The sequence below is a fragment of the Syngnathus typhle genome, linkage group LG15 (genome assembly GCF_033458585.1).
Source record: "Syngnathus typhle isolate RoL2023-S1 ecotype Sweden linkage group LG15, RoL_Styp_1.0, whole genome shotgun sequence".
Taxonomy (NCBI): domain Eukaryota; kingdom Metazoa; phylum Chordata; class Actinopteri; order Syngnathiformes; family Syngnathidae; genus Syngnathus; species Syngnathus typhle.
The window spans coordinates 5,424,128-5,446,558 of NC_083752.1; the positions used below are offsets into that span (position 1 = coordinate 5,424,128).

The 22,431-nt window shown below is 41.3% G+C and overlaps 3 protein-coding genes across 5 annotated transcripts in view; 1 reads left to right on the plus strand and 2 right to left on the minus strand.

The window, feature by feature from the left end:
• spns2 (SPNS lysolipid transporter 2, sphingosine-1-phosphate) overlaps positions 1-7,968 on the minus strand; it is a 34,618-nt gene extending 26,650 nt beyond the window's left edge. The window contains exon 1 of the mRNA XM_061299735.1: positions 7,539-7,968. Within this exon, the coding sequence (XP_061155719.1) occupies positions 7,539-7,770 (232 nt within the window). The 5' untranslated portion in view covers positions 7,771-7,968. The remainder of the gene's footprint in view (positions 1-7,538) is intronic.
• Positions 7,969-13,488: 5,520 nt separating this feature from the next.
• Positions 13,489-17,647, minus strand: spns3 (SPNS lysolipid transporter 3, sphingosine-1-phosphate (putative)). Of its 2 annotated transcripts, XM_061300002.1 has the most exons (13): positions 17,495-17,647; positions 16,825-17,076; positions 16,693-16,758; positions 15,764-15,900; positions 15,520-15,671; positions 15,397-15,463; positions 15,196-15,323; positions 14,971-15,123; positions 14,701-14,890; positions 14,567-14,632; positions 14,399-14,497; positions 14,152-14,323; positions 13,490-13,791 (listed from the first exon to the last, which is right to left on the minus strand). In XM_061300002.1, the coding sequence occupies exons 1-13, from the start codon at positions 17,628-17,630 to the stop codon at positions 13,727-13,729; spliced, it is 1,683 nt and encodes a 560-aa protein (XP_061155986.1). In that variant the 5' UTR covers positions 17,631-17,647; the 3' UTR covers positions 13,490-13,726. The 2 variants fall into 2 exon arrangements, with proteins under 2 accessions (XP_061155987.1, XP_061155986.1); XM_061300003.1 differs by lacking the exon at positions 17,495-17,647 and having other exon boundaries at positions 13,489-13,791; positions 15,764-15,887; positions 16,825-16,900.
• A 1,003-nt stretch (positions 17,648-18,650) lies between these two features.
• On the plus strand, positions 18,651-22,255 carry ube2g1a (ubiquitin-conjugating enzyme E2G 1a (UBC7 homolog, yeast)). 2 transcript variants are annotated; one of them, XM_061300039.1, is made up of 6 exons: positions 18,651-18,870; positions 19,883-19,985; positions 20,098-20,195; positions 20,276-20,454; positions 20,535-20,658; positions 21,106-22,255. In XM_061300039.1, exons 1-5 carry the CDS (start codon positions 18,825-18,827, stop codon positions 20,619-20,621), a joined length of 513 nt encoding a protein of 170 aa, XP_061156023.1. In that variant the 5' UTR covers positions 18,651-18,824; the 3' UTR covers positions 20,622-20,658; positions 21,106-22,255. The 2 variants fall into 2 exon arrangements, with proteins under 2 accessions (XP_061156023.1, XP_061156022.1); XM_061300038.1 differs by having other exon boundaries at positions 18,652-18,870; positions 20,535-20,654.
• Positions 22,256-22,431: the final 176 nt, after the last annotated feature.

A 22,431-nucleotide genomic window follows, 5' to 3' on the forward strand; every position in this document is an offset into this window, starting at 1 on the left:
TTGTATGTGTGATTGTGCTTCTAGTCCAGGGGTGTCAAACTCAATTTTTTTCGCGGGCCACATTGTAGTCATAGTTCTTTCGGAGGGCCATTATGTCTGTCAACCCAAATAAATGTACGAGCACCTCATATTATATACAGTAAAAGCTACAAAACAGACAAATAACTCGTTTTCAAATCAGACTAGTAAAAACTGGTCAAATATTTAAAAAAAAAAGATATTAAAAGTGAAGACAATTTGCAATTCTAGTAATGACACACTTATTTGATGCACAATTTGTCTTTGCGGGCCGCATAAAATGATGCGGCGGGCTGTATCTGGCCCCCGGGCCTTGACTTTGACACCTGTGTTCTAGACTCTACATAGGTGCAACGCACATGCTGTATGTAAACGTATTTGCAACTCGTAAAATCTGTCTTTGTGAGAGAGTGGAAAGGACAAATTGGTAAACATAATGCCGCATTGACACACTTGCAGACTTGCAAACAAATATTTTATTATAATTGTCAAATGACTTAACAGGCAACATGAGGGCAGATTTAACATTGGAACCCCAACTGGTCCAAGTTCTATTTCTGCCCCGAGAAAGTAGGTTAAAAGGAAGCAAAAAATAGCTGTCCAATTTAAGCGCAGTGAGATGCATTAACAAATAGGTGATGGCCTTAAAAAGTCAGACTACTGACTGAAGCTTCCCCCCCCCCCCTTGTTTACATCTTTCTAGAGTGTGTGTGCTCCCTGTCTGTGTGTGTGCCCACACGAGTGTAAGTGAAAGGGAAGCAGTGGATGGAAGTCATTCATTCTGGCCCGGTTTTGGCGTGCAGCGGTAAACCACCGTGCTGATGTGGCTCCGTCCTCCCCCCTCTTCCATTCCGGCAAAGGGGGTGATCACCTCATTCAGTATAAATAGAGAGACCAAAGCAGGGGATATAATAAGGCAGGAGAAAGTGCATGTTTGGTTTTGTTCTGGGTTTGATCAGTTTTTAGATGCGAGCATGAGATAAACGCAAACAACAACGGCCGCCGTGAAGAGAAGTTCAGGCTCAAGTGAAGAGAAGTCAACCGCAAATATGTCCGACTGTGGCCGGTGGGCTGCCGAGCGACCGGCCGACTGTTCTCCTCCCTTGCCATGTGGCCGCAGTGGGCGAGGAAGCCTTTTTTTTTTTTTTCTTTATTTCAATTCTTTCCTCTGTCACACAGAAAGGAAATGTACTGCAGATGTCTGAGAAACAGCATGGAGCTGCCTGGCTAGAGAGCATGTTGAGGTGGATTTAGCCGCAAAAAAATAACAAGGGCTAGAAAGTATTTGCTGTTAATTGAAAACTATGATGTCCTCTTGTATCACGTTCTAAAATAATGGAGGGGTAATAAATGGAAGGAAAACCATCAAACATTTTGAATGAGCTTCTGGAATTTGGTACGACTTGAGAATATTGTCATCGTCTCGTGGCTCATTTACATGAGACAGGTCCGCCCCTCAAAACATAAGTCTGAAGCAAAAACCCCTTCATGGCTTTCTAGACTCGCCACTTTGATTCGTAGGCTCTTTTTACGAAACACAATTTTCTAATTCAAGTTTATTTATATAGCCCTAAATCACAGTCTCAAAGAGCTTCACATATACAAAACAAATTGACAATTATTCTCAAAGCATCCCCTGATCTGAAGCTCCCATGAGGGCAAGGAAAAACTCAAAAAAAAAAAAAAAAATGATAGTAATCAACAGGTTAAATTCAGCTCATTCGTCCCAGCCTGTACGTGCTAAATATTTCATGTCTGGAGCGGGAATACACGCTGAACCAATAGTCAAAATCTGGGTGCGTATTATACATGGGGGTGCATTATACATGGAAAAAAAACGGTAGTTGGAATATGGAATTGAAAAAGGGAGAAGATGACTGACAAGCAAGGTGGTCTGTCTTGTAAAGTTATAGCAAAGTCATTGTGTAGCTTGGTTATGTTTTTGTGTTTTAATCAGCATAACTTTAATTATTGCTGGATTAGGTTGCGTATATCTTGTGAAAATAATTGACAGTATATCCTCTTGATTAAGATAAAGTCTTTTTTTTGGCTGCTATAACGTCCACGGCTTTTCTGGGCCTCTTTACTGGATTGACATGTGAGACGTGGGGAGGAATGAGAATCTATTTTCAATTTAGCATCAAATCGCTTCCAACACGTCATAAAATACCGACTCATTGGAAGACTTTCCGACAAATTAGGATCAAAATCGGTTTTGAAAAAGCCATTATTTAGGAAAATCTTTATTTTGGGGTTTGGAAAAAAAAAATGGCAAAACATATCGTATGACTTTTTAATAGGCGCAAGCCATCAAACACAAAATGCGGCTTTGGGTTTTTGGAATCGCCGTAGAACTGGAATGTCAGCACGTCTCGTCCGTGCGACGTCTGCAAAATAAAAACACCACTTCCACTTCACGACATCAAAAAGGATTCCCATCGGGCAGCCATAACTACTACATTTTGGTCATAAATAATAACATATCTGTCATTCCCATCGCGTGTAATTGAACTAAGTGGAGACGTTTATTTTTATTCTAGAAGTTCCGAGATAAATATGAGAGTGGAACATGTTATTACCGTGACCAGACTTCCGTCTGGCTTTTCATCCAAATCGCACACATCGACACATTTCTACCGACCGAGAATCTGTCATTTAAATCAACTCAATTTCAATCAAGTATCAGTTTAGCTTTGTCTCATCTTTCCTCTTCTCAGAAGTTATCCATCTCATGACTCCCTCCCCGATTTCATCAAACACTCGCAGAAACCCAAATATTTTTTTTTAACTCAAATCTCCATTGAAATGACTTTCCTTCAAGTAATAATATTAAAAAATAATGTGACCCATTTCGAAATCCAAGCTGCATTATTTACAGCTCGCAATGAAATCAAACAGAGATTGGCCTCGTTTGCTTATCGTTAAACGCTATGAAATTAACCTTTGACCTACACTTGGATATCAACAAATCAAACGTTCAAAACAAGAAGGGTGATGAAATTAGAGGAGCGCCAACACACACAAAGCTCACAGATTACGTAATCTCGCCGCTATCACATGTAAATGTAGCGAAAGATTATCTTTTACTCCTGAAGCTCGGCTCTTCAAACAGCGTACATGAGAATACGGCACCATGTGAAGAAGCAGAAAACGACTGCTACTTCACCTTCAAGACCAAAATTTGACAAATGTATTCCTTCCCGGAAAATCAAGCATACAAAAAAAGGTCAGCGACTTGACTGGAGCAAACAAATCTGCCAGCGATGTGAAGAAATGGAATGCGGGGAGTCCATATTTTAAGCAGGCTTGAGCTTTGACTTGACAGCGTGTCTGACGCGGCAATGTTCCGAAACCGTTGCCTATCTCGCTGCTTCCTTCCTGTGATCTTGCTGTCTGCCAGCAGGTAAACACCACAATCTTCAAAGATAATCAAGGACGTTGCACTTTTAACGTGGGAGGAGAGAATGAAGGATGGTTGCTTGGATGCTCCTTCCACTTGTGACTCATCGTTGCTTCCCACCCCAACATGCCTTGAGATCTGGACACATTTAGCTCCTAGTTGTGATTCCCTAACACGTTGGACGGAGGATGTGACGCCGAACAAACGATAGCACTTTGCTGTTCTTTCCACACATCCTCCTTGCCACGATGACAGGGGAGGATAACGATTATCGGGTTGCTGGTTGTGGTGTCAAAGATCAACAGGCACGTTGAGAAAGTTGTTGACTCCGCAAGCTACTGGACGTTAAAAAGATAACCAGCTGACAATTGTCAAGTGGGTCTCAAGAATAATTTGGTTTTGGCTCGGTTGATCTCTAAGTACCGTATTTTCCGGACTATAAGGCGCACCTACAAACCTAAAATTTTCTCAAAAGCCGACAGTGCACCTTATAGTTTTCTGTGCCTTATATATGGACAAAATGCCTCTATTTAAACTGGCCCAAAGCAATGTGTCATGAAATCAATCATAAGTGGCCCGCTGAAGACTATGAATCATGAATCAAAAAGACTATGGATCAGTATTTTGTGATTATAAAGTAATTTGTTGTGTCTGAAGTTGAAATAAAAAAAGATAAAATGGAGAATGATTTGATTTGGATTAAAAATCTGACATGATGCACCGCTTTATAGTCCGGTGTGCCTTTATATAAGGACAACGTTTTAAAACGAGCTATTCATTGAAGGTGCGCCTTATAGTCTGGTGCGTCTTATAGTCCGGAAAATACGGTAAACAAAAATATGACTACCGTAATCTGAAGATGGCTGAAATCACCAAAGTGGCTTTTCATTGTTTTTTTTTTAGTTACTGTGCAGGGGTAACTTGATGAAAAATCTGGGTTGGCCACATGAAAGAATCTGGAGGATTCTAATTCCACTGGTTACTATTACAGACGTCAGCTAAATTGGAACCTTAGGAACACACAGACTGTTTTCACACGCTAGGATATAGAAATAAAGACATGATTGAGAATTCTGTGGGAAACCCGGCTGGAAAAATCCAACATGCCATTGATCTGTGTTAAAATTCAGCCACATTTTGTGGACATAGGTAAATAAACCAAATTTAATTTAGATGTCGGATTGAAAAGAGCAAAGCAAGAAAGCCTCTTTTTTGAATTCCCTGTGCTGTTACAAAGTCTTTCATGTTTTGCTGTAAAAGAAATCAAACAAGCACCCGCAGAAGGTCCACACAGCATCAAAACGTAACTAAAGCTATGTGGTGATGTAAGCAGCCACATCAACTTTTGGATATTATTCTTTTGCTTGATTGCAGCAGACACCTCCGCTTTCTTTCCTCACTTCCCTTCCTTTCCTTTCCAGCCACCGTGGAACTGAAACTATTTGCCGTTCTTACACTTCCACGCCAGACTGTTGTGGCTAGTGACATCATCGCACAGGAAATCATGTAGCGGCATGGAAACCATGTAACCACGTAAAGCGCGAGAGGTGCAACGATGATGATGAGAAAACAGAGAAGCACATGGAAGACAAAGTGGCCGCATCTTTGCCACTGCGTGACAAAGAGCAGGCCCGCCTTAAGAGGATTATCTAAGATGCAAGAGGCCAAAAGTATACAAGTGCTTGTCCAAGAGGATGCATCTTTGTTTTGGGGCATTCCTGGAGTGACAGCTTGACACGTATGACGCAAGCATTAATCTGCACCCCCCCCCCTCTCCCACCCCCAGCATGCGATTATCTGGCAGCCTTCAAATTACCACTATGTGGGGGGGCGGCGGCTATAAAAGAGATCAAGGTTGACTTACTGATCAAGCAAATAACTCTAAGTGCCCAGCGTCTGCCTCATATTCTCTGGGAAAAAAAAAATACATTTAATCCCCTCTTTATGATAAACTCTTGTGGTGTGGGACCAACTCGAGGATTTAAGTTTTTAAAGCTAACTCAAATTGAATTAGTGGCACCCAAAATAGTAAAAAAAAGCAAAATAATAAAAGTCTCCGTGTGCTCTCCGGTAATTTTGAGCTCAAATTGCTTTTTAGTACAGGGAAATAAGAAAAGAACCTCATATGTCGCAGTGCACAGTAACACTGCAGCCTTGTCTGCGTCACATTCTCAGTCGTAAAAAAAAAAAAAAAAAAAAAAAAAAGCGGGTCGTCAGCTGAGCTGAAATGAAAGTGGCTATTGGCATTTACCACCTCCTCCCTTCAGCAAACACCATTTATATACAAACTACGAGTGTGTGTATTGAAAGGGATATTTAAAAAAAAAAAAAAAAAAATCAAACACTTGATTTGGAGGCCTGCAATTGCGATTACAAAATAATGTTCCTGCTTGATCGTGCTGTGTGCAATTTCATTGTTGTGAGGCAGAATAGCTCCGGTCGGTGTCTGGGATGGTCACTCTCCGTCTCACTGACAATGCTTTAGTGATCCATGCACACACAACACACACACTACAGTCATGGCTATTGGTACAAAGCCCTTTTGACGTTCAGGAGCAAGGGGTGGGGTGGGGTGGGGGCGTGGCATTTTAACGCTGCTTGCATTCTCCATCTACTTTCTTCAAACTACCCTTCCACTGCTGCAGCCCCCCTCTGCTTACAACTCCCTTCTCTCATTCATCCCTGGAAGGGTGGTCGGGTGTGTGTGTGTGGGGGGGGGACCCATTTATTTTGTGTGTTTGCTTTTTCTATGGGTGTGCACTCATGCCTGCTTAATTGACATGAAGATCTACGACTTGGGATTAGGTACCTGCTACTGAGTGAGAAAATGACTTCAGGACATGTACAAAATAAAAATCAAGATTTGTGATGGAGACACTGTGCTGGTTAGATTCCAGCATCTAATTATGTCGCTTCGGGGAGGAAAGAGAGAAAGCCTCATAGATAGATTGCAGATGTATGTTTGGTTGCACATTAGTTCTTTCCCTGCACATTATGACCATGCATAATGCAAAACTCGTCCGAGTTCAGGTGGCCGCACCCACCAAGTGCACTTGACCCATCATCACCTGCTAGTTTGTCACTTTAGATTTTTTCACTTATGAATTTGAAAGTGATGGTGAGTGGGCATCTCCGTATGGGTGTTGCTAACTGCAGCGATCATCACCCTCTTAAGACTCCGCCTCTTTACAGCTAACAGATTGGACCCGGAGCCTTCAGGATGCTGAGGCCACTTAGCAAGTGCACACCGTGTAGGACATACTCCTCCTTCATGCTTGCTTTCTGTTGGAATCTCAAAATCCTCGTGCTTAGACTGCATTGATAACATCTCCATGTAACAATGTAGCATTGTTTTTAGCGGTGACTGCAAAAAAGGGTAAATCGAAACTCAGGAATGAATTCCTTTATACGGCTAAACCTACAATTACACTTCCCTCCATTCTTTGGTGCTGCAGCAATATTGTTAACTCATTCACTACCAAGAATACAATGTCTGGAATTTATTACTTGGGGGAAAAATGGACTTTGATTCCATTTTATAACCATCAATTTTGATTTAACATCACCTCAAAAAAGAAAAAAGCACATCCTTCATATTAATTTCTGTTTAAATTCCAGTTTCGGTTTCACAAAGATCATTCCAGTGACCGAGAAGGCTTATCACCACATGGCTTCATCTCATCATCATCTCGCAGCAAGCTGCAGCACATATTGAACTACCACCTCCATCCCCCCAAGAACATTTATCCCCCTCCTTCAGATCCATCTTAAACATTTATCAACCATCATCGACGTGCCACACACGGTTGTGCATGGCTACAGAGGATCGATCAGTGATTATCGGCGGAATATCAGTGATCACCGTGGAGCGTTTCCTTTAGAAATAACGAAGGCGCGTCAGTTTGATTGAATCAGCGCAAAGTCCACGAGCGAGGAAATAACACGGCAAGTGTATGTCCACTACGCCGAGGCGATCCCATTGTTCCGCCCGTCTGAGCTTGAGATGACTCAAGATACTCAAGACGCTTCCAGCCAATTAACGCACGGAGCAAAAAAAAAAAAGATGAGTAGTATATAATCCGTAATATTTAATTAATAAATAAATAAAAGAAGCTCTTACCGGCTACTGTGCATCTGTCCATGTAATTGAGGACGTTCCCGAAACTGAGGATCACAGCAGCGACCACCGGCGAGCGACATCGGAGCAGCGCAGCGCGAAATTTCTGTCCGGGTTTGCAGGCGTGGAGGTCCGGGTTGGATTTGAGTGCGGGGCTCATGCTGCCCGACAGCGTGCGCACTTCATCCAAATTACTGCAGCCTTCCAGCTCGCATCCATCACCTTCCACGCACATTCTGGTGCAAAGTGGCTGGAGGGAGGAAAAAAAAAAAAAACTCAAGAGGGAGGGGAGGGATACTTGAACAGCGACCGCAGTGAGCGGTGAAATTAGTCGCTGTGGAAGTGTTGTCTGGAAAGCTGGAGCGCAGGATGAGCTCTTCTCGGGATCATATTTTTCCACCAGTGTGTAGTGACTGAGGGCCAGTGCGCTCCTGTCAACGAGTCGAGCGCAAGGGGCGTGGCCAGGCAAGTAAACTGCGCCCCTCTGCGCCCCCCTCCGCCCTTCAGCCAATGATAGAAGCGCACCTGATTGAGCTGCAGATGCACAAGAAACAACTGCAAACCCGAGTGAGGATGGGCAGGAGAAGATAACCGAAGCTTGAGTGTGCATGAGTGACTTCATTTGTTAAATGATTAACGTTGCCGTTACATTTTATGGGGACAAATGAAAAGAAATGAGGTCAGCGTCACCTGTGGCGATATTCGACCCTCACCAATTTGTCAATATTCAAACTTCATCTTGCAGCCTTGGTGGAGACTTCAAATTTATTCCCGTCGTTCGTTGACAAATTAGGGAATAAGATGCTTGTATGCAATGTAAATGCTTTTCTTTAGTATTTTAATGACAAAAATGTTGGTTTTGGAAGATTGATTCTGGCCAAATGTAGCCAGTGAGTGTTTTGTGAATCATTTAAACCACAGGTGTCAAACTCAAGGCCCGAGGGCCAAATACGGCCCGCCACATCATTTTATGTGGCCAGCGAAGACAAATTGTGCATCAAATTCGTGTCTCCTGACTAGGATTGCAAATTGTCTTCACTTCTAATATCGTTTTTTTTAAATATTTGACCAGTTTTTACTCGTCTGATTTGAAAACGAGTTATTTGTCAGTTTGTTTTGTAGCTTTTACTGTATATAATATGAGGTGCTCATACATTTATTTGGGTTGACAGTCATAATGGCCATCCGAAAGAAGCTATGACTACAATGCGGCCCGCGAAAAAAACGAGTTTGACACCCCTGAATTTTAAACAGTCAATGTTTCAAATGCATCTAAAGTGGAGACATTGAATTTTGGCATCTTTCAGCCATGAAGGCTTAGTGTTTGGGTGGTTGCCTTGCTCCGTCCTGCAGGCATTTGGCATTGTCCGGCCCCGCACAGTTGAGGTCTGAATGATTCCCTCAAGAACTCATCATTGTAATTTAGTCTTGTGTTGACTCTGTGTATGTACTGCTATTAGGTCATAATGATTTTTTCAATGGTTAACTCAGCAGACTGACTAAGGGAAAATTCAAGAAGCCCAAAGCAGACAGTCGTCTCATGTGGAAAGCTTAGTAGGGAGCCCCTCAAGCACAGTTGTTCCACTACTCTCCCTCTGCACCCCCTTTTTTTTTTCTTTCTTTCTTTCAGTTGTTTGACATGCTGCTCGTGTCTTTGGGATCCAGTGTGTTTTTCCCTTCAAACAGAATAGCTTGGTGGACCTGGACCTACCTCAGGCACTTTTTCTGCTATGTGGCCCAGAGCCACCCAGCACTCATTCTCTGAAACTTTCCTTCCTGTCTGTGCTCAGGGCCGAGCCTCCAGTGCAGGATGGGAGATAACTCGGCTAATCGTTGGGCACAGCGGCTGCGAGATGATAAGGCCCGAGTCTTGCTGCATTTTAAATAAAAAATGCAAGTGAAGTTTCAAAAATGCCCTGACACATGTCTTTCAGATGAATTCGCCTTTTGGTGTACAGAACAATGTGTGCAGTAGTGATATGTCATCGGTTCATATTTGGAGGTTGGGAGGGGCACAACAAAAAAAATAAATGACTCTTGAGAGGATTCCTTTTTTGGTAGTCCACAAAGGGAGAATATTTTCTATGAAAAATGACTGTGGGATTAGTAAACCATTCATCTAACTTAAAAATACTTTTGTAATAATAATAATAATAATAATAAGTTGCAATTAGAAAATATCAAAAAACATTTCAGTTTCCTCAGAATATTCAAAACTCCTGCAAATAGTACGTAATCAGCAATGCGGGGAAAACGAGCATCAGTAAAAGTAATTTCAATTGCGCAATATGCTTTAAGAAATAAAAAATATCAGCAAAACCAAGAGCATATTGCATTTTCTTTCAAATTTTTTTATGGTCATTTCAGGTGATTTAATTCTTGGAATCCTGTACAGTCAACCAAACAATAGTTCCCCCCCCCAAATATTCTCATAATAACAGAGCAGGATTGTTCCTTTGTTGCTTCAATGAGTCATGTATACAGTCACTTTAATGCACACATTTCCCCTTCCTGCATTCATGGAACAATCTTTGGACCGAACGTGCTATTTTTCCCGGGAACACAATGTACACTGAAGATCTGGTAGAAGTGACTGTACAGACTTCACAAATATTAACTAACTGGACTTGTTTTGCAAGACATGACAGGTTTACTCCATTCAACAAAATGAATGACACAAGGGTCCCGCAAAACCCTGATTAAGTAATTGATTGATCTTTGCGTACGTCTGTAAGTACTGAGCAGTGCAAAGTACAAAATACATTAATGTTGCACTTTGAGAGCAGCTGATTTGGAGCGGCATCCCACTTTTGTTCTCCTCCATTGCATTTGTATTTAAAGACGGAGCCGTCTGGGCTTGGATCAGCCTTGAGGTGTGGGCTGTGCCATGTTGACCTTTTCTCATCCAACGTGCCCTCCCGACCTCTGTGTTGTCTGTGCCTGGCTGGAGCTCGCGAGAGCAACTGAAGCTGGCTGGGGGCAAAGCAGCTGAGGATTTCATCTGTACTAAACGTCCTGCTCACGGGCAGACGGCATTTTTTTATTGGTCGTTTGAATTATTCATTGGACAGCTCTCGCCATGCTCGCCGTGGGTCATCCGTCTCAGTTGATACGTCTGCTGCGGTATAATAATTTACACCCCCGAACCCGAATAATTCCAGTTGAGTTGAATTCTCAAACTGAACGAAAACAATGGATATTTATTTATCTCGCATGATCAGAATCGAAGGTCAGAACCGTGTGGCGGTGCAGTTCTTATTTATAGTCTTCATGGCTCTTGGTAATTACCACATTGCCCTTGGTTGGGTCTGTGAATCAGCTCCCGTCCGGCCCAGTGGCCAGCAGGCCTCTGGAAGAGGAATGCTAAATACATAGGAGCAGACGGCATGCGCCCGCCATTGTAGAGCAGACCGCAGAGTTGGCGGTCATTTGCAATATACACTGTGACTGCAAGTCATTTGTGTGACACTTGGATGATCTCGAGGTATTTGATAAACATCGGTAAGAAGCAGAAGTGTGCCAATGCTGTGGATTGCTGTCCCAGAATGTGGGGGGAAAATATGAAGTGAGGCATGTTTATTTTTCTGATCGCTCTTTTTTTTCATTCCATTGTCCCCTCTCAAAGCTCGTTCTATCTGACTTCTTTTCCAATAAAATATCCATGGCTATACAAATAACCACAGAGGGGAGTGTATTAAAATCCGATGTTGCCCAGAAAAACTGTTCCAAACGGCCCAACATTCTGCACGACCCAGGAGCCGACCACACAGAGAAAAAAAAATGCTGTTAAATTTACTCAACTTTCTATCATCAAGTGGTTGCTTTTTAAGAGGAGAAGTAGTCCACGTAAAACTTATTGGATCCAGATAATCTCAGTCTGTGTGACAATGTGACAAAATGAATTGAAAATAAAATCATACGGATGTTGATACATTTTACAAGTCTACTTTCTGCTGACATCTGCTGTTAAATTAAAATTTTAAATTGATACTGATATACCGTATTTCCCGCACTATAAGGCGCACCTAAAAACCTCCAATTTTCTCAAAAGCCGACAGTGCGCCTTATAATCAGGTGCGCCTTATATATGGACCGATATTGAGCCACTACAGCAGGCGTGTCCAAAGTCCGGCCCGCGGGCCAAATGTATATATCTTATATATGGACAAAGTTTTAAAATGGGCCATTCATTGAAGGTGCACCTTAGAATCCGGTGCGCCTTATAGTGCGGAAAATACATTAATTCATTTCTTTGTACGTTTCCTGCACTGAAGAGTTTTTAAAATCAGATGAATCAAACAATCCCCCAAATAATAGCAAGAGAATAATCAATAGTTGCATCTCTTTGGTGAGAAATTTGTCAAATAAACTGCAACGCCATAGGCGCCAATGTGATGTTATGGTCCAAAGAGGCCACACTAAGAGGTTGGATGGGTGGAGAAGGTCTCTTCCTCAATGATGTCATGTCACTGCAGCAGTGTCCTAGTGATAAGCAACATCATATCCACAAATATTTGCCTTTTTCTCTTATGATGGTCAAGGCAGGAAAAAACCTGCAAATGGAACAGATCACTGTGGATGACCAAGCTGGGTTAATGGAAGTGCATTCCAAGCTGTTTTCATGTCCAAATGCTCCCCGTCCTTGAGTAAACAGCGAGCATATCCGTTCTCCCTCATTGATCGACCCGGACAATTTATTAGCCATTGTGACAGTTTCCTGTGCTGCCACGGTCAACAGGGGAAACCAAGAGGTATGCAGATAAAGTGCTTCGAAACATGCTGCACAATGTCCATTGTGTTTTAATTGCAGGTCATACTGTTACCTCTGCAATGTTTTCCACATACCTTTTGCTGTGCGTGTGTGTTTGCTTGTTTTTGCACATACGTGTCTGTCTGCTCGCCGTTTCCTCAGCACTGTGGTGAGTAATCACGTAACGTCTCGAAAGGGACAAAAGTTTCAAGCGCAGAAATGTAAAAACAGGATATTCCGTGACTAAGCAGTTGGACTTTGAACAATTGCTTGGCACCTCCAAATTGTAACTTGAGTGAAATGGGCTCTTTATGATTATTGTTTGTACACAAACAATTATGGATGGATGGATGGATGGATGGATGGATGGATGGATGGATGGATGGATGGATGGATGGATGGATGGATGGATGGATGGATGGATGGATGGATGGATGGATGGATGGATGGATGGATGGATGGATGGATGGATGCTTAACAGCATAACTGAGGTACACCTGAACACACTTCTATCCATTATTTTTTTATTGGATCCACAATTGAAACCCCCAGCAGTCTCATGCTAATCAATAAACCACCGTGAATGTAAAAATAATGGTGTTTTCATGGTGGGCGTGCAAAAAAAAAAAATTACAAAGCTGTTTTTTTTTTTTGTCACATCTGCTTACTAGAGAGAAATAATTATGTTTAATGGAGCTGCTCAAAACACACATGGGCCATACAGAAGAATAATGGCCAATAGATCAGCTCAACCCAGAAGGGCATTGCATTTTTAACAACGAAGTAGCAGCGCCATCTAGTGGACACTACAATCACACAACAATTTTGCGTCCCTCCAGACAGACAGGGATGATTTTTGAATGTGCCAAAGATGCATACATAACGGTCCACCCTGACAGAGGTCATTCGGAGGTCACTGCTTGCTGATGTTCTTTTTCTTAACACTCAGCATTATCTGCTTAGGGAAGGGATTTTCACATTTTGTTAAATGTCAGCAGAACTTGAAGGGTCTTATTTAGATGAGAAAGGCAAGATGTGATGATCGTGTGGAAATGAATGGACTATTATGAGATGGTAATGTCAGCTTATTTCAAATTGAGGGGGGGTGCATGATCATTGGAGAGTAATTAGCTTTAATTGACATGTTTTTATTTATGGTTTATTCATTTTTTTCCCCATAATTCGTTTTACGGTCAAATAAAAGACTCAATATTTTTTTTGCTCAATTTATTGAAAATGCAAAATATTTAAAAACATGTATCAATGATATGCAGTCTTACTGTTTTGCAACGTGACACAGAAAGGGTAAAATGATGATGCAAGCACATCTTTCTTGTTTCTGCAGCCCTTTGGAAAAAAAAGATAAAACTCCTCTTGTCATTTTCCAAATCCATCAGACCAATAGCTTTTGATTAAATCGACAGGATTGCATTGTCCCACGTTAGATATTCTGGGTATTGTTCATCTCCACGGTGGGCTCTGGTGAAGGAACTTGCAGGGAAGTATCTACTCGTTATGCACAAGAAGAAAAAAAAGGTCAATAGAAAAGGCAAAAAAATGATATGTGATGTGAACAAAATTGGGAGATCTCCCTCATAAGCAACATGCAATCGAAATGGTGATGGGAATGTGGCAAATGCAGCTCCCAATCTAGGTGGACAATGATCCATTTATTTCTTCTTAAGTTAATTTTTGACTCAGTCATAGAATTAGACTGACTGTCAATTGTTAGGTGAAGGAATTTGATTTCCATTAAAGAGTGCCACCATATACAACAATGTAGGTCCGGAGTATTTAGAGAGTAATTTATCATTTAATCTTTAAATAATTTTGACTGTAGTGCATAAAAAAAAAAAGATCAAATACCTTCAACCAGCTGTTGAGCTGTCATTCTGTCATCGTTGATGTAAAGCGCAGTCATGAGGAAGAAAATCCCTCCGACGATGCCAACAAAAGGGCAAATCAAGAAGCTGTACTGAAGACTCGGGAAGCTCCAGTCAGTGGACGGAGGCTTGCTTTTCTGTATTGTGTCGGAGATCTTGCACAGCAACACTTTGGGTTACTAAAGCTGCCATCATTTCAATTCAGAAGTTGTCTAATTGTTACCACTCACTATTCCGATGAGATAAGGACTCCCGGCATCTCCTAGAAGATGGCAGACTGTAATCTGGAGAGCTTCAGCTGTGGCTCTTCTGGTGGGTACAACTACATACTATGGCAAAAAAAAAAAATTAAAACCAAATATAATTTCATTGTGTCTCTTTTGGACTGCCGCACTTACAAGTAGCATATCAGCCAGAAGAGGCCAGTTGAGCGATAATAAGACCTCAGCTATGAAAATGAACACCTAAAACGAGATGGCGATGAGAAGAAATATTTTGAAAATGACTTGGGAATATTTCGATTTTGATTTACATAAGTGGCTGGAATGCTTGTTGTAGCCAGGAAGATGCTGATGAAGAGACACGGGACGGATCCGAGCATGCCACCAGCACAGATGAGTGGATCTGCATTGGGCACTTTGTCCCGCAACCATCTGGCTAAACCCGTGCCGATAAACACTCCGAGAATACCCGAGACCACTGTAATGGCGCCAAAGATAAGACTGTACTGGGAGTAGAGGAAGACAACAATGTTAAAAAGCTTGATTGAAAGAAAATACGCAGAGGGTATTGCACACTGCACCTGTCGATGGCGTTGCAGGATCCTTGAGTGCATGGTGCTCGAAGGCCCTGAGACACCTGAGCCCTGAACAGAAAGGTGGGCATCCAGAAAGCCAAAGCTCCAGTAAGGAAGGCCATCGCAGTTACTCCCAGAGATGACCAGATGTAACTTTTACTTGGGGGAAAAACAATTGTCACGTGACCTCCAATAATCAACCAGAGCATTTTTTTTTTTTAACCGTCCTACTTTTTCAGAAGATACTTGACATCCTCCAAGTAAGAGCTCTGATGATTGTTTTCTGCAACCCCCCTAGGTGGATCCGGGCATAAGAGCACCACTAAAATGAGCCCCACAAGACCGAAAATGGGAGTGAGCTGTCAAAACAGTAACCAGACATGTGGTCATTGTCAGTGCTCTATTGATTATTTCCAGTTTCGAAGTTCTTACCCTGAGAGACCAGTGCCAGTCACCAGTCAGGCTCGCTATTGATGATCCGGTTATATAGCCAAGGCCACTAGAAGAGCGACAGGGTAAATAGATATCCAACATCATGGATTCAGAATATCCCACCTCCCAACAGGGATGAAGATGTAGAAAGCAGCAATCATGATGGTCCGTTGTCCTCCAGTGAAAAGGTCCCCAATAATGGTAGGAGCGAGAGTGGAGTAACTAGCCTCGCCTATCCCGACCATGCCTCGTAACAGCACCAGAAGCCAAAAGTGCTTGACAGTACATAGAAGCACATGATTAGTCTGGCATGCTGTTACATAATATGTCAAATCGTTTCCAGAACTTTTGAAGGTTTTGCACATACCGACTCGGTAACAAAAGAGCTGCCGGTCGCCGTCACCAGCCACACAGTCAAGCCTGCAGCCATGATGTGGACTCGGTTGTAGCGGTCGCCGAGGTAACCGAAGAGAGGAGCCGTCAGCAGGAAGCTGCAGATAAAAACTGTAAGTCTTTTAGTATATCATGTTAAGAATGGAGTCTTTGTGTGAAGATAGTACCGTATTTTCCGGACTATAGGGCGCACCTAAAAACCTAGAATTTTCTCAAAAGCCGAAAGTGCGCCTTATAGTCCGGTGCGCCTTATATATATACTAGATTTAAACTGGCTCGAAGCATTGTGTCATGAAATCAATCATAAGTGGCCCGTTGAAGACTATGAATCATGAATCAAAAAGACTATGGATCATTATTTTGTGATTATAAAGTAATTTGTTGCGTCTGAAGTTGAAATAAAAAAGATAAAATGGAGAATGATTTGATTTGGATTAAAAATCGGACATGATGCATTAATGGTGCGCCTTATAGTCCGGTGCGCCTTATATAAGTACAAAGTTTTAAAATGGGCCATTCATTGAAGGTGCGCCTTATAGTCCGGAAAAGACGGTAATTAAAATAATACAATACAAAAATCAGGGTGGGAAATTGTTTTATATGGTGTTGTTAGTCAACTCAAGGCCATCTTCATCTCACATTCCGCTTTTCGCTCACAGCACTTGAGTGACGACATCTGACATCTAGATAGTCTCACTTTGTTTCCTAAATATCACACACACCCTCCTCCCCCCCAAACCACTCATGGTATCTTTCATGCTGTGAGATGACCACTGTAGCACAAATTGATGCAATCACAAGCTGCAAGTGAATTGCGGCATTTCCTTGTGAAGCAATGGAGGGTGGAGTGGGCCGCTTTCAAAATGTACACTTAGTTAAGGACCTTCAAAAAGATCATTTTACCTGTCTGCAGAAGTCCAGCTGTACTGTCTTTTATATCAAAGAACGTCTGTATGTTGAGAAGTACACCTGTGGGTAAGAAAAAGTTATTTGCACTCATTGACAAAGAGGAAAAATTGTCTTGTGTGCAAAAACCTGCAATTGTGTATCGCTCCATGTAGTTGAGTAAGTTGACATAGCAGAGCACAGCCACTGCGATGTGGGCTCGTCGACGTGATATCGCGGGTCTCTCGTCCAGTTTGGGTGTAAGTGAAGAAAGACTGTTGACGAATGAGCCATATTGGAGACCAGAGCTGGAACCCAGACTTCGTCGAGGTGCTGGTCCATCTCGCTGGGACTTGACTGATCCCTTCAGCTCCATGGTGAGCAGGTTTCTCCTCACCTGGACTAGAGGGGATTGTAGGTTCCTGGTTTCAGAAGACTCCAATACCTTGAACTTGTTTTCAGTGGTAAAAATTAAGTATTGACTGGTTTTAACACACGACGATATGAATATTGAAATTCATGCTTTTTTTTTTTTCTTGCTTCCTGTAGACGTTAGTGTACTCAGCCAAAGTTGCATTTATTGCAAGGTTGATTTTAAAAAAGACAGTTATATAAGTGTGGTGAAATAATTCGAGAAAACAGTTGGACATTTCACAACATAAACAAATAAAAGCAAATCTATTTCCAATGATTTAAAACAACAGCAAACTTTGATCAAATAAGTTACATTTGTCTTTTGATTAGTTACTAGAGACATAAATGACAACTTTCAGCATCTTTTTTTTAACCTTGACTAACAATCGAAAGCAATGTAACATACTTGTTGCTGACCGATCTTGTTCATTCCATGGTGGCAGTATACTCGGATGACTTTGGAGCTCTCTGTTGGTCTCTAAGGCATGAGGAAGCCCAATGTAGCCCATGGTCTTATATTGAGTTAGTGAGGGACAGCCCATTTGGGGGGTGGCCAAATGTTTTCACAGGGTTCTTCCCTGCCTCACACTGCTGTAAACATTACATGTATCGCTTTCATTTCCTCCCATTTCTTTCTTGAGAAACAAGATGACAACAACTAAACTGGTTAACTATTACCTTATGTTGCTTTTTTTCCCCCCGTGTGTTTGTTCATCTGCAAAACATGTTTCTCTGTTTTTCAGTTTTTCACATTCCCAAAAGACGACAAGAACATTTCATATTCACCATAAAGGCTTTGTTTTTTATTGTTTTTTCTTTTTTTTTACAGCTCAAAAGTTAGAGATCAGTGTTAACAATCAATATATAATGGCTACTAGCTTTAAGCAAACACAACTTCTATAACATGTGGCTGTCAGGTGATGAAGGCTAAATAAATGTGTTGTGACTTGTACTTTAAAAACTGTAAGGTTTTATCGTCGGCCTTCATTTTGACAACGTGACCATTGACCCAAACCCCCCTGAGCAATCATTAAAGTCACATGAGTACTAGTTCAGTGGCTTTTCAAAACAAAATTCATGACGACTGTATGACATAAAGATTATATTTGGATACATCACGGGTTTTTGTACTGTCTTCATTATCACAGCTAAAGAAGTTTGAGAAAAGATGTATATTGGATAATTTGATGTTAAGTATACAATGTTAATGTAATTCTGTGAGTTGTTCTCGTGTTTAAAGAGAAAATAAACTGTAGTAAATAAACAGTGCAAATCAACCACATTTCAGGGGGACTTGTCAATTGCTGCCATCTGGTGTTTAAGTAAATATTACAGTACAAACTGTCCAAATATTCTTTACATTACATCGTTAATAATACAGGCCATCTACGTCTTATTGTTACATATTCAATTAAATCGCTTAATTTCAAACTACAGTTAGATTTACGCGCGTGCCCATTATAACTCTAGTACGCGACTTGAAATGTAAGTATTTCTCCACCAGAGGGCAGCAACGTAGTTATGGCATCAGCTGCCAGGAAACCAACGAAGAAGAAGCGAAACCAGTCCTCCCCAGTGCAGAAACAGATCTGCAGCAAAAAGCGACGAAGAAGAAGCGATGTCGCGAATGCTAAACGAAAAATAGAGGAGACGTTGGACTGTGCAGTAAACGAGAATATAACGCTGTTACCTCGCCATATTGCTATTCACAATAGCTCCATCACATTGGCCAAACTATGACAGAGCCTCAATCAGCGCTGTTACTCAGGAGACAGCTCGCAGGTAATGAAATATTTGACGTTAGCTGTTACTACCTGTCTTGCTAATGAACGTTTTAGCTGGGACTCAACCGATGGTACGGGCGCAAAATGTTTGCACGAATGATCCACATAAATGCGAATGGCCCATTATGGATTGAATAAAATGCCGGAAGATTGGTAAGGCGATTGTTGACTGACACAACGTTCATGCAGGTAGAGAAGAAGACAACGCGTTCATGGTGCATACAGACAAGTTGTGCGGTCGCTGTCAGACGTCCGGAACAAAATTCAGGATTACCCCTTCCATAAAATATAAAATACTCTTATTGACACCAGTGAAACGCTCCTAGTTACATACAGTACACTGACAAACGCTACTGTAACACGACTGAAACATTCAGTACAGTAACCCCCCGGTTAACACGGGGTTACCTTCCAGATCGCCCTCATAATTAACGAAACCTTAAAAGTAGCCATCAAGTATTTATGGTGTTAGAAGAAAAAACATCTTTATGTATGGCGTCACTTGAGACCATCGCCGCTTGAGTTGTACCACTGTATGGCCCACAATAGACCCTTACTGGTGATATTGGGCTATTTCCAATCAATAACTACTTACTTAACCAGAGGCATGTTATACAAAACAAAATTGGCGGTGGGTGAGCATTGATTTATGGACACGCCAGCACTTTTACCCCCAAGAAGAAACTTGACACTGCATTTTTACCATCACACATTTAGGACCTCGTAAAATAGATACCAAGTATCATCTGACATAGTCTATAAGTAAATGTGACTTGTGTCGGATTAAGCGCACCCTAATCTTTTTAATAGCCTCATTTATAACAAGTCTTCAGATATTTTCTTGATACTTTTGCTAAACTTTGATTAATTGTGTAGCTTTACCAGCCACACCCTTTGTTGCTGTGTAATTATGACACTGCTGCTTAATACAGTTAATAGGCCCCAGATAATTGTGGTTTTGTTGAATTTGAATGGTATGACCTTAACTTGTCATTTGTTTTGTTCTCCAGAGCTCAATAAAAACCCAGTAGAAGGATTCTCAGCCGGCTTGATTGAGGATAATGATCTGTACAGATGGGAAGTTCTTATCATTGGGCCACCAGACACGCTTTAGTAAGTTCTCCATTTTCATTATTCGGTCTTGCATTCTTACCAACTCTTGTTACTAACCAGTTTGAATGTATTTCAATGTGATCGTAGTATTGACCTTTTTTAATGTTCACAGTGAAGGTGGTGTGTTTAAAGCTCATCTGACATTTCCCAAAGATTACCCTCTCAGGCCACCTAAAATGAAATTTATCACAGATATTTGGCACCCTAATGGTAGGTACAGCCAGGGAGATGCACAATGTTTTCACTAAAATACCTGAAATTAAATTGTTTGATTTTTTTTGTTGTTGTAGTTGACAAGAACGGAGATGTATGTATTTCTATTTTACACGAGCCCGGGGAGGACAAGTATGGCTATGAAAAACCAGAAGAACGTTGGCTTCCCATCCATACCGTTGAAACGATCATGATTAGTGTTATCTCCATGTTGGCAGACCCAAATGGTGACTCGCCGGCCAACGTAGATGCAGCAGTAAGTTTGTTTGTTTAACACATAAGGAATGATGAATGAGAAGAACAGCCTTCAAAATAAATGTCTTTTTTTTTCCGTAGAAAGAGTGGCGGGAGGACAGGCATGGAGCTTTCAAAAGAAAAGTTGCACGCTGTGTACGGAAAAGCCAAGAGACTGCGTTTGAGTGATATTTAGCAAGGATCGCAATTCATGTTTTCAGGGCAAGTATGTTAAAACTGAACTGAACATCAGTTTTTGTTCTACTGCTGTTTTTGAGAACTGCTTCACATTTTCATTGCATTGAATCAACCGACATCTGGTTGTAACCGCCGCTCCTAAACCTAAGAAGAACAATCTGGCCTTGAGCGGTCGTAATGTTGCGGCAGGAAATTTGGAACCTCTTCAGTGCACCCCCACTCCCCCAACCATTGTTATTTATGAAGGCTTCTTGCCCATAGCCTCAGTTGGCATCTTGGAGAAATGCAGAGGAATTTTACAATGTATTCTAATTGTCCATTAAATGGACCATGCGGTGCACCTTCATGAATTTGGCATTGGCTGTTTTTATTTTCAGGACAAAATCAATAACAGTGTCGCTTTGTCGCCATCTAGTGGTCATCTGATTCATCTTGCTAAATTCAGTTCTGTGTTGTGTGCCCCCCCCCCCACCAGGTCTCCAATTGAATCTCGACACGGCACTGTTTTCCTGCACTCTTCCACCATTTTGCCAGGCTCGTCCTCCTTTTATTTCGGCAGGAAGACTATGACTGGCTCCTCTAAGCTGCAATAGAACATTACAGTGACTACCATGGCTGACAGACAACCGCCAAGCAAGTGCCAACTGAACATAAAAACAACCCAGAGGAAAAAAAAACAACACTTTGCAAGTCAATGAACTGCTTCAGGAAGCTATTGTAAAGATATGTATATAGCACAGACTAAACCAGATAATATATAAGATCCCTCTCCGTAGGTTATGCACATAGTCTCAATTAATTGCGCTGGCTCTGATTTATTTCTTCCCTTTTCCCCGCTCCAACATGTGTCGTTTTTTTTATTCTTCAGCAGGTCTTAAATTGAGGATCGGAATGTTTTTTGTGAAGAGCTTGATTGGGTCGAGCACGCTATGACTGACAAATATTGCCATTTGTAGATTGGGCTGTATTTGATGTTTGTTGTGGATTCTTATAACCCAACTTCAAATCTGTTCCATAGTGATTTGGGATTTTATTTAGCTATTAACTCTTATCATCCCTTTCTTTTATCAACAAACAAATCAATATGACTTCATTTTGTGCATGCGCAATTTTTTTTTGTCTTTTTGCAAAAGTGCCTCCAGATACAAATGCTCGATCATGTCATTCTGCATTGCTTAAATAGTAATAATGCTATAGTAACATACTATAATGCTATTGTTCCCAATTTAATGTAGCAATAAATCTCCTCTGGTGTGTATTCTTATACACACACACAATACAAATGAAGGTCCTCCAAAAATCTGCTGATTTAGTAGCTGTTCTTTTTTTTTTTTTTTTGTCAATGTTGTCCATGGTAGGAATTGTTACTATGCATGCTTATCTTTCTGTTCCAGTTTTTTTCTCCCCCAATTTATTTCTGGCATTTTATTTGTGAATGTTTGTCCATACAGTATATGTGCCCATATTGTGCTGTTCTATCATCACATCCAACCATCTTGTTATGTTCACTGAACGGTTGCAGTTTTTGGCTAATGTACAAAGACAAAAATACTGATGTATATTTTTCATGTTATGAAATCTGTTATCTGTAATGAGTTCTTCTATTATATTGTGTTTTTCCGATATTTGCGTGTGTTAAAATCATTTTGTATACTGGGCCCCGCATAAAACGCGCATGAATCCTGAGAAGGTTTGCTGAACCATTTCCTGGAAGAAAATGTAAATGCACTTGCCTGCTTTTCCAATTACAATTACTCTGCAGGTATTTAAAAAACAAAAAGATCACATTTAACGATGGCTT